Source organism: Anopheles coluzzii, chromosome X (assembly GCF_943734685.1).
Source record: "Anopheles coluzzii chromosome X, AcolN3, whole genome shotgun sequence".
Lineage (NCBI taxonomy): Eukaryota > Metazoa > Arthropoda > Insecta > Diptera > Culicidae > Anopheles > Anopheles coluzzii.
The window spans coordinates 20,147,599-20,170,693 of NC_064669.1; the positions used below are offsets into that span (position 1 = coordinate 20,147,599).

The 23,095-nt window shown below is 42.0% G+C and overlaps 2 protein-coding genes across 2 annotated transcripts in view; both read left to right on the forward strand.

The window, feature by feature from the left end:
- The window catches only part of LOC120955849 (uncharacterized), a 271,175-nt gene that overhangs the window by 59,209 nt on the left and 188,871 nt on the right, over window positions 1-23,095 (forward strand). The window lies entirely within an intron of this gene.
- On the forward strand, window positions 6,836-16,525 carry LOC120954669 (cytochrome P450 307a1). Its single transcript, XM_040374790.2, has 2 exons — window positions 6,836-8,183; window positions 14,103-16,525. The coding sequence occupies exons 1-2, from the start codon at window positions 7,736-7,738 to the stop codon at window positions 15,359-15,361; spliced, it is 1,707 nt and encodes a 568-aa protein (XP_040230724.1). The 5' UTR covers window positions 6,836-7,735; the 3' UTR covers window positions 15,362-16,525.

Consider the following 23,095-nt stretch of genomic DNA (forward strand, 5'->3'; position numbering starts at 1 on the left):
GGCTACCAAATATTTCCGACAAGAACTATGTTTTTCGGTCACAGAAAAAAGTTCCTATTTTTATGTCCACCAGTGTACCATACCGCTCAAACATCTCCTGACTATTTCATGCATCATAGCGAAAGACCAATTAATTAGAAGATACCATAATGGAAAACAAACTGCTATACTTGTCCCACAATCTTTATTTCAATCGTTTCAAAATGTGTACAAACATCATTTTGACATTAAAGGTCACTTTGTTATTACTGCTACTATGAAAGAAGACGTAACAAACGAACAGCGTCAAGATATTATCGTGCAAAAGGAACATGACAGAGCTCATCGTGGTATTCATGAGGTAGAACAGCAACATAGACGATCTTACTTTTTCCCTGGTATGGTTAAAAAAATAAGAAAGTGGAATAATGCATGCCAAATTTGTTTCCAGCACAAATACGAACGGAAACCATACAATATCAAAGTGTCTCCTAGACCCATAGAATCAGCACCTTTTGTCAGAGTTCACATAGACATCTTTGGCTTAGACAAAAACAATTACCTTACAGCAATTTGCGCATTTTCTAAGCATTTACAAGCCATTAAGATTGAATCCCGAAATACAACAGACATCCAATCAGCGTTAAGCCTATATTTTTCAAGATTTGGTATTCCTAAAATTATAGTTTGCGACCATGAAAATTCTTTCAAAAGCATACAGCTAAAGAACTTCTTAAGTAATTTAGGGACTACCATTGAATTCGCGTCATCTTTAGAGTCGAACGGACAAGTGGAGAAAACTCATTGTACATTGATGGAAATATTTAACACAAACAAGCATAAATTTCCCGATCTACATTCTGAACAGTTAATATCTATCGTCATAGCAATGTATAACGACACAATTCACTCTGCAACGCGCTATACACCTAATGAAATAATATTCAACCAAAGTAATACAACGAACCGTGAAAACATAGACAAAACTGCAAGAACTATTTTTCAAAATGTTATACAAAACTTGAACAAATCAAACAAACGCATGATGAAAAACAACAATAGCAAAGAAGATCCTCCAGCAGAAAACCTTTTAAACCCACTATACATAAAAAAAAGAACTAGAAAAAATTGGACCCACGATTTATAAAATACGATTGTATCGCAGAAAATAAACACACCATTGAAACATCACAACACATAAAACGCAACAAAAAAAAACTTAAAAGAATTAGGAATAATTAAATATTGAAATGAAATGAACTTTTCAACAGATACGTGTAGTTGGTGCATAAAAAAAACAGGTAGACCTAGTTAGGATAGGATTAAGATAAATATTATAACGTCTATGAAAAAAAAATCCCTTTATGAATCGAGCGAGGACGTTCGTCCCCCCCCCCCCCCCCCCCGAGAAATTATGGTAACACTATGGGCGCACATAGATTACCATAGTTGGAAGCAAGATGACGAAGCTGTGAAGTATTTGACAGAGTAATACAAACGCGTCTCACGGACTGCCCGAACTCGTTACGCCCGGAGCCGAACGTAGCCTGTCGTGCACTCGATCGCTCTCTTTGCGTTCAACCTTCACCCAGTACGGTTCGATAATAAAGTGTGTTTAAAATAAATAAATTATAACGACTCATATTTATATATATTGTATATATATATATATATATATATATATATATATATATATATATATATATATATATATATATATATATATATATATATATATATATATATATATATATATATATATATATATATATATATATATTGTATATATTTATGGTATATATTTATATATATATATATATATATATATATATATATATATATATATATATACAAATATGCGTGCCATGCTTGTTCTTGGGCAGCTATCCTCTAGAACCTGAGCGACTCCCCCAGACTCCTACCGGTTCTCTATCCCCAGCCAGATTGGTGGCAGACGGTAGAAACCGGATTTTGCAAACAACTATGCTTATCGCTTTTTTTGCCACCTTCACTGACGTTGAAGGAAAAGGATCCAAACCAAGGTATATGGTATGACGAAAGGTAAAAAGGTTTTCGTGAAGCATACTAGTCTTTGCCGACCTCCCTTCTAGCTACAGATTTTGAAAGAGTCACCACCCACCCTCTCCATCTCTTCCAGCTGTGGGTTTATCCATAGGGAAAGAGTGAAAAATCACCAACGAAATTTAAACCAGCACGTTTGTTAGCCAACACATCCGTACTAGGGCCAGTTGAATGCCGAAAAATATTAATAATAAGTCATAGCTTCTGCTGGTACGCGAAGAACTTAACAGGTCTATTGTTGAAGCCAGTTTGGCGTTCAGCGACAGATCTCCGAGCTTATACGGGGATGCCCCCACGAGCCCCTTATTTTTTTCTATTGAGAATGGAAAACCAGTTTCCTTCCGCCTGGGTTCTAGATGTCCTTGCTCTGTCTCTGCACTGTTTCGAAGAGTGTGGGAGAGAGACAGGAAGAGAACATTCGCTTTCTTCTCGGATTTTATCTTCCCAGATCGAGTCCAGAGCAGTGAAGCAAACCGCTAGAGTACCTCTGGAATCAGAATTTGGCGATGACTTTAAGTAGTTATATAAATCGTAAACTTGTTCTTGAAACCCCTCCCTACTCCCATCTTAATAGGTTGGCAATTCGCTTGCAATTCTTCCTTCGTTCATACTTATGCTGCTCATTGGCAAAATCTTCAGCATCTACATACATATTAAAGGAGACTGGTGTGCGCTAGACGTCGACTAAGATTCGATCGAGCATAATGTGGCTTTTTTTCATGTTCTTCTTCTTAGTTCCATCTCTCTCGGCTCCGAATCTCATCCCTTTTGTTCACCCTGGGACTCCCGCTGTTCGCTGGGGCAAGATTTTCTCATATTACGAACGGTTCTAGCCAGTGCCAGAGAAAGTCCCCATTGGCAGTGCGAGCGACCGCTTTAGGTTCGACGTTCTGTTCGTATTTCTTGTTCTCCTCTTCCTCATGTTAAACAACTCATTCTAAGCGAACGTGGCCATTAACCTCTGGCTATAATCTGCACAACCAGCACGTCTCAATCGAAATCCTCCAAGCGAGCGTGTGTCTATGACCTATGATATCAGCACAGATCACCGAGAATTATCTTGCTTCGTGCACTGTTGATTAGAAGTGTTCTCGTAGCGCGTAGTTTCTTTTTGGTCTTGCCCATTGGGAAAGGTGCGCAGCCTGACCAAGCACGCGAAATTCTTTATTCTGTAGTTTAGTATATGTCCGGAGGATGAATGTAGTAACAGGACGGGCGTGATAGGTCCAAGCAGCAGCAACAGATTGATCTGTTATTGAGTGTCGAACGCAACTGATGCACCATCCAATTCGTTCGCTGCAAAGTCTGTGCGGTCCGCTGCGCCTCTGACATAAGACTCTACTTTTGCGCAAAGCCACGATAAATGTCCGCAGGACGCAGCTATTTGTTGGTTAGCACAGGTTGCATGCACCCAGGTGATACTCTTGAATCCGTCTCTTCTCTTTGTCATCGTTTGTCGTCGTTAAAACCTGCAGGACGAGTTTTGCACATGCAGGAGCGGCGGTATATCCCGTAAATTCAAAACATGCCATCCCATAGGTTTTACTCGCACGCAGCATGACATCAGAGATGGTGAGCGATAGTTCAGACAGCATGCGCTTTCGCTATCCACTCGCTCATACGGAAAAATGAGATCATTCGGCCGAAAGATTTAAAATTTGGAAATACAGGCGGTCCCCGAGATACACGGTATCTTTTATATACGGATTCGGAGATACGCGGTTTTCTGAATTTGACAATTCTTTGGGTGAATTGTACTGATTTGACACAACAATAATAAATTGCCAAATAATTTCCGTTTTGATCGAATGTTAAAAACTATTTCAAAAGGTTTAATCCTGTTGTATTCAGTCAGAATCATATCAAATAATTCATAAAGTGACTAAAACCGCCTCCTACTTGCAAAATTACATGAAAATTAGTGGTATTTTAGCTGGAAATCACGAGATTCGACTTACGCGGAAATTCGAGATATGCGGTATTTTGCGGCCGTTTTCGGTCCTCATTAACCGTGTATCTCGGGGACCGCCTGTATATCAACAGGCTCAGCCATATTCACCAGGAGACAGGTAACTGTGTGTGCGTTTGTATATTTTTTTGCGTAAAATTCTAAAAATAGATTTACATGAAACAATCTGAACAGAGCTATCTAGCCAGAGAATTTTTGGAGAACCGTTGAGGAAAATCGCTCCACTGGATTGTAGACAACCTCCAGTCAGTGCACGTTTAAGTGTCCAAAGGTCCTAGCGCTACTCGACGCGCGACGAGATATTGGGTTAATATTGCATAATTTATGTACCCCCGTTCGAGAATAAAGAAAGGTTCGCTCATGGGCGCCCATATTCAAGTAACACCAAAAGCACTACCAGCACCTAGAACCTTTTATACCTCCCCTTTTCCGTTCCAGAGTTGTCGTGAGCAAACCTCAAAAGCAAAGTAAGCTTAGTTTAGAGATTTTGCTTTTGCTTTTCGGTTATCTGCTTTCTCTCAAGCGGGAGTGGACTCCGCGATCCGCTCATTAACTTTGGGGTCTTTTTTCGCTTTGTCTTACTTTCATTATTGCCGCCCGTTCCGCTCTTTCACTGTAGGGGCCATGCCTGTCTTGATTCGGTGCTTTCCTGTCACCCATGAACCTTTGCACATAGTTTCTTCCCCATCTTGCCCGTTCGTTCTTTCGCTGTAACATCCAAAAGACATCAGAACTTGACCCACGCTGTCAGTGGGCAGAGTGATCACGCCACCGGAAAGAAAATGGGTCGCAATCCGTTCTTTCTCGATGCCATGCGCTCGTTCACTTTTCGTTTCGCTCGCCGGGCTGCCCTGCCCCGGGATCCCCTTTCCCTCTCATGTTCCGATTTATGACTGTTCTGAATTATTAATGCGCCCAAAGCGAGCGGACAAGTGGGTGAAAAACGAAGGCGATAAAACCCCGAAGATAGAACCAATTGCCGCTAACTAGCCGCTGACGGCTTGGTGCTATCCTTTCGCCGAGAGGTCTTGCTCTATTAACGTTCGGATTTAGAGGCAAATCGAGATCGGTTTAAGCGGATTGGTGTGAGGGATCGAATGAAAATGCTGTGAGAATATGTTAAGGTAGTTTAAGTTCTTACTCGTATGACTTAACAACATGCCCGTCATGGGTTCAAGCCCCGAATAGCCCGTGCCCCCATACGTAGGACTGACTATCCTGCTATGGTAACAATAAGTCACTGAAAGCCAAGCTCACTCCATTGGGTACAGGCAGGTCTTGACCGACAACGGTTGTTGTACCAAAGAAGAAGAAGAAGAAGTTCTTGAGTATGTAAAACATTCTGAGCAAAGAAAACGATTCAGTTCACATAATTATACTGAAAAATGATTGTTCTTTGTGTTAGCCATATCCTTTAAGCAGTGTTCCAACCCAACCTCTATATATATATATATATATATATATATATATATATATATATATATATATATATATATATATATATATATATATATATATATATATATATATATATATATATATATATATATATATATATAAATATATGTAAATATATATATATATTCATATATATATATTCATATTCATATTCATATTCATATTCATATTCATATTAGTGGTATATATATATATATATATATATATATATATATATATATATATATGTGTGTATATTCATATATATATATATATATATATATATATATATACATATATATATAGACTTCTTTTCCAAGCATCTTGATCAAATATGTTTTGCTCTTGCTCTAGACATGCCTACAGATTTATTAATTTTTATGATGATTGTGAGGAGATGTTTTGGAATGCTTTACAGGATGTTGGGGGGGATCCTTGGGAAAACTCCTCCATCTACTGGTTGGAAAAGTTGGGAGGCGAGTGGGATGCTTAAGAGTGCAAAAAGAAATAATCCTCTTCTTCTTCCGTAGCCTCCCTTTATCACACATCCTTTCCTATCGCTCGCTCGTTCGTTTTGTTTTATCTTTCTCTCTCTGTATATATATTAAACTATTTCTGACACCCGCTCGTTCTCTAACGAAAGGGTACCTCTTGCTCGTCCTCGGAATCTCACTCTCGTTCGCTTTCGCCCCATTCCATCCCGCGCTCGTTGAGCCATCTCTCTCTCTCTATCTCTCTCTCCCTCTCTCGCGTACGCAGATCTCTCGTTTTTGCTTTGGTGAAAAGAAGCATTCACTATCCTGCTTCTACATGCCTTCCTGAGCAAGATACACTGTCCAAGAGGAACCCCGCTGCACGATTCTCCCGGTTTTCGTGGTATCTCGCTCGCACAGCGCTCGGTAGGCTACGCGCTGTACTGTCTTCATCTCATCCTGCTCCTCGTGCTCTCTCTCTCTCTCTCTCTCTCTCTCTCTCTCTCTCTCTCTCTCTCTCTCTCTCTCTCTGTCTCTCTCTGTCTCTCTCTCTGTCTCTCTCTCTCTCTGCCTTTTTTTTTCTCTCTTTCTCATACGGAGCTAGTTTAACTCCTTCCCTTCCCATGAAAATACCACTTTGTGGCTGATGGGACCTCTAAAGCTTATATGTTTGTGTGAGTATATGTGTGACTGCTCCCTCTCTGTCTGTGGTTCGCCAGATCGGGCGAGCTTGAACGCGTGCGCACACCCGCAAGCTCTTACGCGCGCACTCGCGCGCCGTTCGCCTTTGCGCGCAATATCGTGGCAAGGCAAGGTACGAGGGAATTCGATGGCCCCTAGCATGCCGTTTTCGAACTCTATATAAACGTTGGCACATAATCCGCACTCGATCAGTCTAACTTTTTTCGTAGCTAATCGTTGATCGTAGCATCACCAAACCAGGAAGCGCACCGTCGAGCAGCCCCCCTTACACTACGCCAACTATAGACGATCTTGTGTGCATGTGTGAGTGTTGCTGTGAACGAAAGTCCTTTCTGCTGCTGCGAACACATTCCGTACCAATCAAACCACTGGCCAAATATCCTGACCACATCCTTCAAAAGCCTGCGCGCCCGTTGCATCCTTACTACCCGGGAAGTTGCGCGATCAAAGTTCAAACCTTTGGTAAACGATTAATAGAACGGAGTTTAGGAGGACCAGGTTTCCCTCTCTGCTTACCAGGGGGTCACGTGTGTGCGATAAGGAGTTTCCGGAGGTGCATGCCATTCGTTCGCTAGCGTGTTTGTACAACACAACAACAAGCTGCAATCGTTTTAGTTCCACAAAGTGACTGAGTGTACGCATGTGTGTGTGTGGGTGTGTTGGTGCATCTAGCTTTTTTGTTATTTGTTGCTCGTGGTTTTGTTACACTATTTTGTTAAATTTTTGAAGTTAACATTAAAACTGTTTGTAGAATTAGCGTACCGGTTGAACGTTCGGGGATGTTTGTTGCCTAGCAAAACGGAGTAGCAAAAGGTACAGTTTTGTTTTGGTTCGTTACGATTGGTCGGACCGATTTAGTTATCCTCGTTCGCGACGCCGCGCGCTCATGTGTTTCTCATTGCTGCGGTCAGTTCTTTTGTTGTAGTGTGAGAAATTATTCTTGCTGGACAAGAATTTAAAACCCGCCAGCTCTTACGGCCGGAAACACACTTGCACGCTGCATTGCGTGAGTGTTACGTGTCTGCGAAAGGATCGCCTGAAAAACCCCCTGCTAAGATATTGCAGAAGCGGACAGACTAAACCGAAACACAGGATGGCTTACACCGGGCTGATTCTGGCCGTGCTGACCATCATACTGTCGGTCGTGTGCTACTTCAAGATACTGTACGAATGGCACCGGAAGGTGCGCATTCAGACCGTACGGCCGTCCCGACTGCAGAAGCTGGCCACCGCTGCCACCACCCTCCCACAGCAATCAACCACCGAGCTAATGACGTTCCCGCAGGCTCCAGGCCCAGTGCCGTGGCCCATCCTCGGCAGCCTTGCATTTCTCGGCCAGTACGATGTGCCGTTCGAGGGCTTTACTGCCCTGGCGAAGAAGTACGGAGACCTGTACAGTATCACGCTCGGGTCGACCCGCTGCCTGGTGGTCAACAACCTCGACCTGATCCGGGAGGTGCTCAACCAGAACGGGCGCTACTTCGGCGGCCGACCGGACTTTCTGCGCTTCCACAAGCTGTTTGGCGGCGATCGGAATAACTGTAAGTACCGTATAGGCTACAAAAAACGTGGTGTGGGAGTTTTGCGCAGGTAATGATTAAGTTTCGATTCCTCACAATTGTTGTGATGTCCAACCAAGGAAGAAAAATCAAAACGTCTCAAAAACAACATGTACTAACAGCATGGAATACTGTTCTACGCCGTATGCCTCAGCGAGCCTTCGAAGCAGGGTGGCGCCAAGCGACCGGCACTGGTTTTCCAATCTGGGCCAGAGAAAGTGAAACCCCTCGCACGTCCTTACGCTAACGGCCTCTTACACCTTTTGGAGCTCTAACCGGATCGGCTCGATCTGGTTGATATCCGATGGGGCCGATTGAACGGTCCTGGAGTTGCTGGGAGCTCCCCATCTGTGAAAGAGTGAACGGTGCACACGCGTCAGGTGGCTGTGCAAAATGTGCTCCTCACACACGCGTTGGTGGTTTTGTTGCACGGAGCGATTTTGTTTTAAACAGTGCTGTGATCGTAGAGAAACAAAGAGAAGTGGCCATAGAGAGAGAGAGAGAGAGAGAGAGAGAGAGAGAGAGAAGAGAGGAAAAGAGAGGGATGGATATATTGATAGCTATAGAGAGAGAAAGATAGAGAAAGAGAAAGATAGAGAAAGAGAGAAAGGCAGAGAGAGATTGTGGGGTTTTTAAACTGCAGTACTTGGAACGGATGCAGAGAGTGGAAAGGCATACGAGGAGATGAATTGTTCAAGAAATTCACCTCTTTCCCGGTCACGTTCCTCAAATGGCACCTTGGTGAAATAAGTTGAGTCGGGTGGAAGTGAAAACGGCGGGTTGGTAATAATGTTGGTGAGGATGTTTTAGAGAGGAAATAGGAAATAATCGACGCAAGGGGAAAGTTGCTGCCGGGTAAAGAAGCGATGCCGCCGCCTGCGGGGTGGGAGTACCACAAACACAAACACAAACACACTCATACACACACACATCCCCACACACACACACACATGCAGTCTAAATATATATATATATATATATATATAGTCTAAATATATATATATATAAATATATATATATATATATATATATATCTAAATATATATATATATATATATATATATATATATATATATATATATATATATATATATATATATATATATATATATATATATATATATATATCTAAATATATATATATATATATATATATTTATATATATATATATATATATATATATATATATATATATATATATATATATATATATATATATATATATATATTTATAGACACACACACGCATCTTCATCACCTGGATGTTCTCCCCTGGGTGCCCTTCTTAGAAATCACACACTCCAAAGAGCAAATCGGTGCACAAAAATCATGAGGGGAATGCTGGTGGGAATTTGAGAACAAAGGGGAAATATCTTACAAAATAGATATACGTCATAAAGTGATTACACGAAGAAGTTTCTAAGACGCACAATAGTGATGGGACCATATGGTGGGACTCACATCGCCGTAGCAACTAACCTATATATTAGCTAAACTCAATCCGTCGACGCGGCTGTCAAAATCCTTTGTTCCCTCAAGAAAATATTGGAGAGGGGGGTGGTCGTGGGGGAATTTTTGGATTGGTCTACCTTGCCTTACTCTGGGACAAGCCCAAGTTAATGTCGGAATCCAAAGCGCCATGCGCACCATGGTCCTTCAAACCGGATTCCGACGACAAGCCCCCTGAAAAACGCACATCAAAATACGATGCCTGGACGCACCGGGAGGTTGTATTACGTCAATCAGCACTTCCTGATATTGTTGGCCACGTTTCGCAACCAGCCGGGGTTTGCCCCATATTAAGCATTGACGTTAGTTTTTTTCACCCTTCCGATTTCTGTTTAATGAATTCATAGTCGTACCCTTTAGGTGGCGCGGCTCGTCTGTCATCGCTTACGTAGCTAGAACAATTCTGCGACACTCTTACGGGGCATTTCGGTGGAAAAATGGGCTAGAATACACAGTGAGGGAAGTTAATTATTTGTGTGTCTTGCTTGTGCAGCTTGCATAAGCAGTTGTTAAGGGAGAATTAATTGCTTCCATTGTCTCTAGCGAAGCTGAAGTAAATATCGTATTTAAAGTTTGCTCCTAGCTGCACATCTATGTACATCTATGCACATTTCTTGAAATCTTCGAATACCAAAAAGCACGCCTGTGAACCTTTTTTATCTGATCAACTCAGGCCGCTCCCTCGTGTACCAACGTCAATCAAGTCCATTGACCATCAATATCCGGTCACGGAGGTGCTTATAGTGGAAAAATACAAATATGAACGGTATAATCAAGCCATTTCACATCATCTGAATGGCGCATGTAAAGACCTTAACCACCAGGACAGTCTAGCAGGAAAAGCAAAAGAAGCAAGCAAATACTAGTAAAAAGAGGTGGGGCCAAAACAAAAAAAAATCCCGTATCAGCACACTGCAGCTTGCGCGACCCGAACCCGACGCTGCACACGCTTACCCCCGATTTAGCTTTGCTGCGCAACTGGAGAAAATAAACATACACGAGTACGGCACAACTGCAACAACGCTCATTTCTTTGGGATTCGGTGTGCAGTTGCGCACCCTGTTGTGCCTGGAAAGCAGGCCAACAAGTAGACCGTAAGACAGAGACCTCTGGTCAGGTCGTGCCTGTCGTGAGTTAAACACCTTCTCCTCCACCAACAATCTTTCATGGACAGCTGATTTCCACTAAGCATTATGAGACCCAATTATTCATTGCTCCATCGTTTGACTGGGATCACGTGACAAACAATGAGATCAGGTAACAATGGCTGCCACCTGTGTTTCAGACCTAAGCTCAAATTCAGAAACATTCTTATCAAAATGGACTATGTAACGTAAAGCGCCATTGCCTTATCTTAATTATAGTGAGCGCTGACACACATACATCTCATCACTCTCGTTCCGACAGCAAACCTTTGAAATAGACAGACGCACTATTGTTATAGCCTAAGCATTCTACTACTTCGTTTTGAAGTTAATCGACCTTAGTGTGGACTATGTCCGCCGAAATCCGTTGGCCATCGTACTCATATTTCACTCATTTACCCTCATTTCACAGCCGCTTTGGGCCAAAATTTGGGTGTCGGTAATCACTTTGAAATACGTTCATTCCCGTTTATATCGATCGAATTCCGCGAGTTTTTGAGGCGCGGATTCTTGTAGAAGTTAGTTTTTGTAATTTTCATGTTCATGTTTTAATAGGAAAGTGTTACTTTATGAAGAGTAGATGAAGCAATATATCAAATGAATGTTATTTTAGTTATTTTAGGTTTTTTCTTTTAATCCACAATTAAATCGAATAGATATACAACACGTGCAATCGAAATTAACCAGCCAACATGAAAAAAAGCCATGACAAAAGTCATTTTGAAGAGAACGCCGAATGGCTTTCGGTGAACGAAGTTCATTCTCTGGCCAAATATATTCAGACTATCTTTATCTCCTCCTTTCTTTCCTTTTCTTTATCTTTTCTTTATCTACCGCATTTGCTCTGATCACATGTTCCACTTGTATTAAAAGTTCTCGACTATGACACAAAGGAAAGATTGGTTCTTTGTTTCTTTCTATAGGTGCTCAAGCTTGTGAAATTAGATTAGCTACACCACCACCAGCCAGAAATGGGATATAAAAGGTAACACAATACAATCGCAGAGATAAATACAGCGCAGAAGTACAAGTAGATCAAAAACGGCAAACTAAAACAGGTTGGTGGGTTTGCCATAATAATTAATGTATGTAGGTGTGTGTACGTGTGTACTGTTAGCAAAGCAACAAAAAGGGGCAAAATTGGGGATCCGATAATCATCAGTTTGTTCCCTAGATGATCGGCCGTCTGATGTTCACACGTAGTTAATCTACCAGAAGATCATTTTTTGCCCACACTATCTCTCTTCCTCCTTCCGGGCGCTGTTCTCAGATAATCGAGTGCTTCATTTCTCTTCCTAGATCTTTGAATGGGCAATGGAATGGCTCTACGTGAAAACTGCGGAAACGGGAGACGAGAAAACTGCTCAGGGAAAAGGGAAGAAATCATGAATAATTCAGCATGCCTTGATAGGATCGGAGTATGTGTGTATGTGTGTGTAGGTGGGTGCGTTAAAAATGTTCCCTTTCCCTTTCGCCGTGCCCCAGGTCAGTTGAACAGTTACGCTCGAGATCTCGTCTTTGCAGATAAAGATAGTGCTGCCCACGGTTGCTGGAGCAGTAGTTCTACCCGTCTAGACTTCCGTTTCGTCGGAGGTTTCATTGATGCAGGTGCGAAAGCGCAGCGAATCAGTTGCTGGCCAGCGGTATCGCTTTCTGCTGACCCTAAGATATTTGCGCCCCGCATAAATGAGTGGGAACCGAGTGTAAAGGTGAGGAGGGGACAGGGGTAATCGAGCCCCGTGGTAGGGAGCTAGCGCACCGGAAGTAAACGCTTACGCCATGCGCATCTCTTCGCATCTGCAGAGTGTACTTAAGTGTAGCCAGTCGTTCAGCAAATGGCAGACTAGGTCGATCAGAGACTTCAGTGACGGATCAGAGGACTTCCGGGAGGCACACACAAATAAATAATAAGATGGAATGCAATTTGCTACTGCTACACGCTTATGGAGAGACCCTGGGATCTGGGCGTATCCAGCAGAGAGCAGGTACATGTAGGTGACTAGCGGGAACTTTAATTGCCTCTTTATAACAAGTGAAGCACTTTAAGATGCTGTTCAGTTTCATTCTCGATAACATACTAAAGCATAAACGCGTTTCTCTTCTTCCTGTTTCAACTGCTCAGACCCAAAGCACGTGCAGCAAGTGAGCCCGACTAAGCATATAGAAAATCCCGTGTAATTTTTTTGAATCGGCCCGGTAGCTAAACATCCAGCTACATCCGTGTATATATGTTTTGCGTTGTTTTTTTTTTTATGCCATCATCATTTACTTTGTCGGAAAGTATAAACATAATTGCCGCGTCTCCGGTTTGCGTACGGCACCTACAACCGTTAAAAAGTAAATACCTGCAAATCAGTCTCGGCAATCGTTTTGTCGCGTGCACTAGTAGATTTGATTCTGGTACTGTGCGCGAGAAAATCTCCCCGCTCCTCATCCAACTACTGTCAGACATTACTGCCATATGTGCTAATGGTCGCCCAGAGCGAGGGATCATTTGCATGTTGATAGCACGTGAGCGTCAGGCGATTTTGCGCTATCCGGGGTAGGCCACTCAGCGGTCAGAACTGTTGACCTCACGCAAGGACAGCCCGCACTCTTACCGCATCGGCTAGTGGACGTTATAAAATATCCGGAAGAAATCGTCGACGGACTCTACGGAACGGAGCTGTCAGCACGAGTGTGACGTAACACCCAATTCGATTCATTCACAGCACATGTGAATGCGATATGCCGGCTATATTATATCTCGATTACGGACGGTTGAGTACGTGCCGCTCCGCAGTTGTTGGCGGTCAAATCGATGTATTTTTATATATTATGCCACCACCGGACTCAAGGACTAAGTTTTGCAGACACCGAGTCGCTCGATAAGGTTTTGGTTAGGTTTTGCATATTATTCTTATTTCTTTCGCTCTTCGTCCACTACACGTATCGCGTCTACGCGATCTGCAAGATAACTCGGTTGGTCCCGAAGGCCAAGGATGCAAACCGGGTTGATTTGGTGCGGTATTTTACTGATCGTTCTTGAGAAAGGGAATCCGACCTAACCCCTCTCAAGAGATTTCAGTGACCTTTGGTCTAAAAGTTACACAAGGAAACTTTTTTTTGCGGAAATATGCTAAAATTGCACAGCTGCTGTTAGAAATCATATTCTTAAGAAGTTGGAATTGTAGGACGTTTGTTTCGCTACAGTAAAATTGTTTTTCATGATCTTTATATTTCTATATCTCGTTTATACATTTGCAGCGCTCGCACTATGTGACTGGTCGACCCTGCAGCAGAAGCGACGCAACCTGGCCCGGAAGCACTGTTCGCCAAGCGACGCCTCCAGCTACTACCAGAAGATGAGCGACGTGGGCGTGATGGAGATGCACCGCTTCATGGATCAGCTGGACGAGGTGGTGTGCCCGGGCAAGGACTTCAAGGTGAAACCGCTAATTATGCAGGCGTGTGCGAACATGTTCAGTGAGTACATGTGCTCGGTAAGGTTCGACTACAACGACCAGGGATTTATGTCCATCGTGCGAAACTTTGACGAGATCTTTTGGGAGATCAACCAAGGATACGCGGTGGATTTTTTGCCCTGGCTCGCTCCTTTCTATCACAAGCACATGAGCAAGCTTACACGCTGGTCGGCCGAGATTCGGGACTTCATACTTGAACGGATTGTGAACGAGCGGGAGCAGACGCTAGGGGATGACGACACCGAGCGAGACTTTGCTGATGCACTGCTGAAAAGCTTACGGCTCGATCCGTCGGTAACGCGAGACACCATCATGTACATGCTGGAGGACTTCCTAGGTGGGCATTCAGCGATCGGCAATCTGGTGATGCTTGCGCTCGGCTATATCGCAAAGCATCCGGAAGTGGGTCACCGGATCCAGCGTGAGATCGATCGCATCACCGAGCGGGGCAAGCGAAACGTTACGCTGTATGATACCGAGAGCATGCCATACACGGTCGCGACAATTTTCGAGGTGTTACGCTACTCTTCCTCGCCAATCGTGCCCCACGTCGCGACGGAGGACACGTGCATAGCCGGATACGGTGTCACCAAAGGCACGGTCGTGTTCATCAATAACTACGAGCTGAACACGAGTGAGCGGTACTGGAGCGAGCCGAAGCGCTTCAACCCCAGCCGGTTCATCGAGACGGCTACACTCGCTCAGATCCGGACGGATCTACGCGATTCGCCGACCGCCAAGCAGGACCTGACCAACATCATCAAAACAAATGGTGTGAGCAGCGAGAACGAACGCACGCTTCAGATCGAACGAGTCCGCAAGAATATCCCACATTTTCTGCCGTTTAGTATTGGTAAACGGACCTGCATCGGGCAAAATCTGGTGCGCGGTTTCAGCTTCATCATCATCGCCAACATCTTGCAGAAATACGACGTGCACTCGAACGACCTCAGCCTGATCAAGATGTACCCGGCTTGTGTGGCCGTGCCGCCCGACACCTACCCGCTCGCCTTTACACAGCGCTCGACGGTGGCTGCCTAGACTAGCCCAGTAGTAGCAGTTAGTAATAATCGTACTAGTAGTTGTTAGTAGTAGTAGTAACAGCAGCAGCAGTAGCAGATCGTCCGAAAACTGTCCATGCTGCCGCGACGCGAGACACTGTACATAGTTTCAATGCCAACTACCGGGACTAGTGGAACACGCCTCAATTGCGCGCACCCGTAAACAGCTAAGCTAACTTATTTCACCAGGATGCAGATAATGCGCGAAAAAGGCACCCCGCTTCCTTCTCGCTACACGCTACATGAAACAATCTTAAAGCAAAAGGATTGGGCCCAATCTCCACTTGTTTGCAGCACCGAGTGCACAGAAGAGCTTTCTTAAGCTTCTCTTTCACCTACACATCGCTCGGCGCCCATCCTTCAGTCAGTTGGTATACTACTTGCCCTACAAAACGCATCGTTTCGTCCTTTGGAAGGAGGACACATGTCCTAGGCGAGAATGTTCCTCTTTTGGTTGCTTGTATATCCCATCCAAATGGCACCAGAATCTTGTAACCTTCTGATTCGCAACTGCAGCTGTACGTGTATCTGTCAATGAGCGGCGCTTAAACATGGCGACTTATCGTATTGCGTATGCAAGTACAATGAACGTATTTGATACAACTGATATAAATTAAATAAGAGCTAAGACTGATTTTTTTCATCTTTACCCTGTGAGACAGATCTAGACGAATTATATCAAAATCCAAACGAAAGCAAAACAAAAACACGATGGAGCAAAGTGTAATGGGTTTATCATACCTGTTCAATGGACGGATCTCCTTCGCTCGAAGAAATCTTTAATTTTTATAAATAATAATACCTTTGACTCGCAACTTGGCATACAAGCCATCCACCCCCTGTACTCTTCCCCTTATGTTAAGCAAACGCATACACATAGTTTGCCCTTCCCCTCCCTATTTCGTCATATTTCCTTTCTGTCCTGCCCACCCGTGTGAAAAGGAGCAAAACATAGCTATGTTAGATGGATTTTTTTCTTCAGGGATTTACTGTGAGCCGTGATTATTTATGAAACGAAAAACGATAAAATAGATCGCATTAACTTTGTTATTTCGCAGACGATCGAACGTAACCCGATAATACGGTACATTGGCTCCTAAGTATTGTATTATAGAGAAAATAAAACATATTGCATAACGATAAACCCACTATTTTAGTCACCTGTAGTCAAATAGGAAAGAAATGGAATAATTTTACAATACTGATACCCGATTCTGCTTTAAATATTAAATTTTTGTACTTGGTTACTGTTAGATGAAAGAATGCAGCCAGCTGCTCGCGTGCTCTCTCTGCAGTAAGCCGCTCTTACAGCAGTTGACGAGCCGTGAGCGCCTGAGAGCGATCGGTCGGGATGGATCGTTCAGCTGCTGTGCGAAGAGCACAAAACACTTTGCATCGGGGCAGCGCAGCGTATACATGTTTGAAATAAAACATCTGTTAAGTTTAGAATAATACAATCGTATTCATGTTCGTGTGTGTATTGTCCACCTCTCGCAATATCACCTACGGACGTAAAAGTTACTGTTACTCATTAAGCGATTTTAAAGTCTACTTCATTTGCACTTACTAGCGATATGATAATATTATTTTTCATATCCATTGGCTTGTATGCTATCGCTAATCTTTAAGGTGCAACTTTTGTTTTTGCTTTAAGCATTGTTTTTATCGCATTTTGGACCAATTTATCTTTTTCATGGCACGCTATTATGATCATTCTGTTGTTCCTCTCGACCTGTTCATTAGCTCTTGGGGCTACAACTACGTCTTAAACGTATTCAATAGCATAATCCTCGTAAAACATATTGAATATACCTGCAGTGAACGCTGTTCCTCTATCTCAATTTATACAAGAATGCAATCCAAATATATTCGACAGTAATTCTAGATTTTTTTCGACCGGTTGTGTCTTGATGATTCTAGTCGCGTTTATAAACACAAATTTAGTAAAATCACCTATTTAACTAGTATTTATTCGTGACCTTTAACTGATTTCGAAAATGCGATTCCTTGGTCACACTGCACAGTTACCTTCGTATGTGGTCAAATGTCGTATGCTTAGCTTGAAATCCCCGGAAAAGATGTTGTCGCGCCCATGCTATTTTTATTGCAGGACTTTTTCTCGATGCCAGTGATGTGCCTTTTAGAATTGGACAAAATTAACAAAAAAACAACCTGAGTCCAGACGGTTTCATCAAATTTCGGAAGGGTAGATTGAATCACTCACGCTAGAACCGTCCGTAATCGTACAGATTCATACGGAATCGCCCGGAACCGTCAGGAATCGTTCGGAATGGCCCGGAATCGTTCAGAATCGCCTGAAGTCGTCAGAATCGTCCGAAATCGTCCGGCGGAGCTAGGAATTTCATTTCTCTGGTCATCAAACTGACCTTTACCATCGTGAAAAGCTTTTGAAATTTTCCACCTTACTCCAGTGGGAATCACCCAAGGCTTTTTTTCTACCACTATCTTATATGAACGATGATGTTGTAACACATAATTCTGCTGCATTTGTCTATACACCGCGGCTAATTTCTATAATCGCTCCCCAAATTTTCGTGTCTATATCTTCAAAATATATGAAATCGGTCAGTATAGGATGTTTATGGTGGTGAAAAATAAATTTATCGCATTTTGAAGTATTTTTACCATGCATGTAGCTCATGCAGTAAATAATTAACGTTATTTTAACGTATATTTTGACCATCTAGTTTATATAATCGCAATTACATAAATATAGAACCGCAATAAATATATCCATTATATATATCGCATATATATATTAAATATATATCGCAATAAATGCAATATAGAAACCATGGAATGATAGTTTTATAATTGTACTCTCTAATTTTAAGCAATACGAGCTTTTCGTTCCTCGTGAATAAAATAGGAAAAGAAGGATAATTTTACATTAAAAAAAATCTGACAATTTCTAGTTGTTCTAAATGTTATTGCATATTCTGTATCTTCAATTACATTGAACATACTTGATTGCGGAAACCCCCTTCTTCTTCTTCATTGGCACAACAACCGTTGTCGGTCAAGGCCTGCCTGTACCCACTAGTGAAGTGAGCTTGGCTTTCAGTGACTTCTTGTTATCATAGCAGGATAGTCAGTCCTACGTATTTGGGCACGGTCTATTAGGGGCTTAAACCCATGACGGGCATGTTGTTAAGTCGTACGAGTTGACGACTGTACCACCAGAGCGGCGCAAACCCCCTACGTTATGTTTTTTTTTTTGTATGTTAGATAAACTGGATTTATTTTATTATTAACTGAACCCTAATCCAGTCAACCGGCTACACGGGTAGCCAAATCGATTTTGATTGCTCATTTCTCTGGAGTATAATTAATCTAATTTTTAGAATTAAATTTTCCAAAATCCCTATTCCAGGCAACCGGGCTACCCGGGTAGCCAGCGACTTAAGAAGCTTATAACTTTTGAATGCGCATTCCAATATCGATGCAATATTCCGATAATTTTTTAGCTATAGCATTTCAAATTTTACAGGAATTTTTGGAAAAAAAACAAAATGTAAAAAATATTTTTTCAGTACTTCACAAAATTTGCACAGCATAATGAATCTAGTAGTTTGGAGAACTTTATGTCTTTATGCACGTCTCTTATAAATGTTTCAGAATTTTTCTATGAGCCATAAAAAAGATAAAGGAGTTTTGATTTGAATAAAAACCGTTACATCCCACCTGTCATAATAATTCTGTAAAATGCACATCTGCGACAAATGCAAAAATTCAGGTGGTATAGTTTCCTGGTCTGGTGGTACAGTCGTCAACTGGTAACAACATGCCCGTCATGGGTTCAAGTCCCGAATAGACCGTGCCCCCATTCGTAGGACTGACTATCCTGCTATGGTAACAATAAGTCACTGAAAGCCAAGCTCACTTCACTAGTGAGTAACAGGCAGGCCTTGACCGACAGCGGTTGTTGTTCCAAAGAAGAAGAAGAAGAAAATAATTGCATGGCCTTCACAGTGGCATAAGCAACTTAAACCAACAATCTTAACATTATGTGCTACTTAACGATCTAACATTAATTGGGATCAAGGTTGTTAAACAAAGCCAAAAGATTATTTTTATACGTATCGATCGAAATAGTATAGTCAATGTGTGGATAAGATGATTTAAAACTGCGAGACATATACAACAAAGGTTCGTTATAGCTATAAAGTCGCCTTCTACGGTCTATACTTAAATGTGCTTAGTGTCTAATAATCCTAGCTGGAGTGTTTATACTTAAGCGTGCTAACAGATCTGGAGCGTATATGTTGTGTGTTAGCTTTTTTGAATACACTCTAGGCAACCATACGGCGATATTTGAGAGATTGAATTCCTAGTATTAAGCACCTTGTGCGGTAAAGAGCGTCGTGCCATGGTGTGTTAACTAGGTGTATTCTTTGGACGGATTCTAGTTTCTTAATCCAGATGGACGAGTAGGGGCACCATAAAACAGAATAAAACGCCAGAACTGACTGGACAAATGACAAGCACAGTGACTTAAGGCAATGTATATCCTTTATAGTCTTAGAGTGGCGATTAACAAAGCCTAGCATTTTGTGCGCTTTACTAATAATAGTCTGGTAATGGACGTGGAAATCAAGTTTAGTGTCAAGCATAATTCCTAGATCACGGATGACAAATGTTCGTTCCAGGTTAGCACCTAGTAGCTTATAATCATATTGAATGGGGGTTTTTAAATGATTAAAGGATATCACGTTACATTTGTTCACGGAGATAGGTAGACTGTTGGGTTCACACCATTCACAAAGCTTATCTAATAGCTTCTGGAGCCCCATGCAGTCAGATGGCACTCGAATTACATTAAAAATCCTAATATCGTCAGCATACATTAAACAATTAAGACTAGGCAGTATGGTCGTAACATCATTAATATATAAAATAAATAGCAACTAAATTACTCCCCTGTGGAACTCCTGATGGGCTACTGAATTTGAAGTGACGTCATTGATTCCAACAGAGTATTTACAGTTTTTTTAATAAGAGTTCAGCCAAGCTAATAATAAAGGTAGAACCCCAAACGTTCCAGCTTGGCTAGAAGCGTAGTGTGGTCTACGCGATCAAACGCCGCCTTCAGGTCCGTATAGATAGTATCAACCTGACACCCTGCTGCAAATTCCTCGTGACACACAGTGCAGAACTTCAGCAGATTTGTGTTCACAGATCGTTTAGAGACAAAGCCGTGCTGTCGAGAAGAGACGATAAAACGGCAATAAGCAATTAATATGTCATAAACTAACATCTCCAGAAACTTAGTAGTAGTACACAGTGATGTGATGCCACGATAATTGTTTGTAGAGGATTTGTCGCCTTTTTTATGCACTGGAGTCATCCAAGACAATTTCCACTGGGCAGGGAGCTTGCCAGAATGTAACGAAACATAGAAGAGGTGGTGTAATGGATTCAAGAGGATGTTACTACATTCAATACATTATCATCAGGTCCAGGGTTGATTGCTGGTTTTAGTTTTTTTAATGTCACTGAAATCTTCACAAGTGATATATCCACGTTAGACACACAAATGGTGAGAGCATATCCAGGTACCGTTTGAAGCGCAGCCGTTTAATCAGGATGTTCAACGGAAAATTGATTATTAATATTATCGGCAATAGCGTTAGCAATTTTCGTTTCATTTCAAATCGTTATTAATTGCCATTAAGTTGTATAACTGAAGGTAAGCTATTTTCTGTGTGTTTCGATTCGATGTAGCTCCAAAAACGCCGAGGATATTTGCGCATTGAGCGCTGAACGCCTGTTACATAACGATGGGCCTGTTACATAACACGTTAAACACAGCAATATTTAGAATGTGCAATTCGGTAGATTAATTTGGCATCATTTGATTTTGTGTTACGGAATGCACCATAAGCTTTTTCATGAACTTTCATTAGTTTGGATAATTTAGAGTTCATCCAAGGTGTGCCTTTTCTAGTAGCGGATTTGGGACAGCAGGCAGCAATAGCATCCCCTACCAACTTATTAAAAACACCAACAGCAACATCAATATCATTAGCGTTAAACAACACTGACCAATCACACTTGACGAGACACTCAGAGAGTTTGTTATAACCAATACGTTTGTAATTCAATGAACGTTTCGTTATTTTAGAGTTTTGTGATGTGGTGTTTTCAAAGCAACACAATTAAACTTCCAGTGCGGGGTGGTAAGGATCAATATTAACTAGCGGTGTGTATGATGTAGCGACGTTGAAGGAGGCATCCGTTAAGTCCTTACTAGAAGGAGGAAAATACTGTCATTCGATGTTGGAATCTATCCTTCAAACAGGGTTTGACAGATAGATGCCAGTCAGAAAATCGGAATTCGGCATGCTCAATTCCGATTTGCTCCAGAGTAGATTTTAACTGTCAATGTCGATAGAGCGTATTGAATTTCTTGACAATGATGAATAAAAACAACAAAATTGGAAACAACGAAAATTGGAAATGCATGTGTGTGTGTGTGTGTGTGTGTGTGTGTGTGTGTGTGTGTGTGTGTGTGTGTGTGTGTGTGTGTGTGTGTGTGTGTGTGTGTGTGTGTGTGTGTGTGTGTGTGTGTGTGTGTGTGTGTGTGTGTGTGTGTGTGTGTGTGTGTGTGTGTGTGTGTGTGTGTGTGTGTGTGTGTGTGTGTGTGTGTGTGTGTGTGTGTGTGTGTGTGTGTGTGTGTGTGTGTGTGTGTGTGTGTGTGTGTGTGTGTGTGTGTGTGTGTGTGTGTGTGTGTGTGTGTGTGTGTGTGTGTGTGTGTGTGTGTGTGTGTGTGTGTGTGTGTGTGTGTGTGTGTGTGTGTGTGTGTGTGTGTGTGTGTGTGTGTGTGTGTGTGTGTGTGTGTGTTATGCCGTAGCACGTTCTCCACGTTCTGATATGCCGTAGCATGCGAGCGCGCGCTGCATTCTTCTCGGACAGTACTCGTTTCGTCGTCGTCGAACCATTCCTTTTCCTCTCAGCATGGTAAGCTCCTAACGTGAAGAACAGACACTCTCAGGTACAGTCATGAAGATCAATCCCCGGATCAATCAATAATTGCAGTTTGTATATTTACATAATTCTTCCAACACCATAAAATAACCAAATCGGTTTAAACCCACTGTAAACCCAAGGAACATTTCCTACGCTTTTTAGACTTAAACATGTCTTATCAAAGTTTTATCATGATTGGCCTAAGAATTAAATGTCGTAATACACAATTTTTACTTGTTAAGCAGTCTTTGAAATGGGAGCATCTTTAAAACATTTTAAAACACCTACAAAACCACCTATTAAAACCAAAATTGTTGTTTTTTGGGTGATTTTAATCGCACTGTAGATGTGCTGTAAAGAGCTTCTAAAAACCGTTGATTTAAGATCTATCTAAAACTCAAAGCAATAAGACCATCCTGTCTAATTTTACGCTCGTCAAAACTATAATCTCTTAAAACCGACACGTCAGGATTATAAAAACAATGTTGGAAGAATAGTTGCTAGTTGCCATATTTTTGTACCAACAAAAGAAGCTATCATATCTGACAAATTGAGCAGAATAAAATTGAGTGGAAGTTTTAGGCGAAATGTAGCTAAAAACTATCTGAAAATTGTGTAGGGGAATATTCACATATCTCACACTGTAATTACTTTCCACGAACGTGTTGTGAAAAACGAACGGATAAAGCATTTCGTAAGATGGCTTATAAATCGCATCAAGTGT

Bases quoted from the DNA above. Each gene is read 5' to 3' on its own strand.
- LOC120954669 (XM_040374790.2), top strand. From the start codon at position 7,736: ATGGCTTACACCGGGCTGATTCTGGCCGTGCTGACCATCATACTGTCG. The intron at 8,184-14,102 runs GTAAGTACCGTA...ATACATTTGCAG, and splicing joins TGGCGGCGATCGGAATAACT to CGCTCGCACTATGTGACTGG.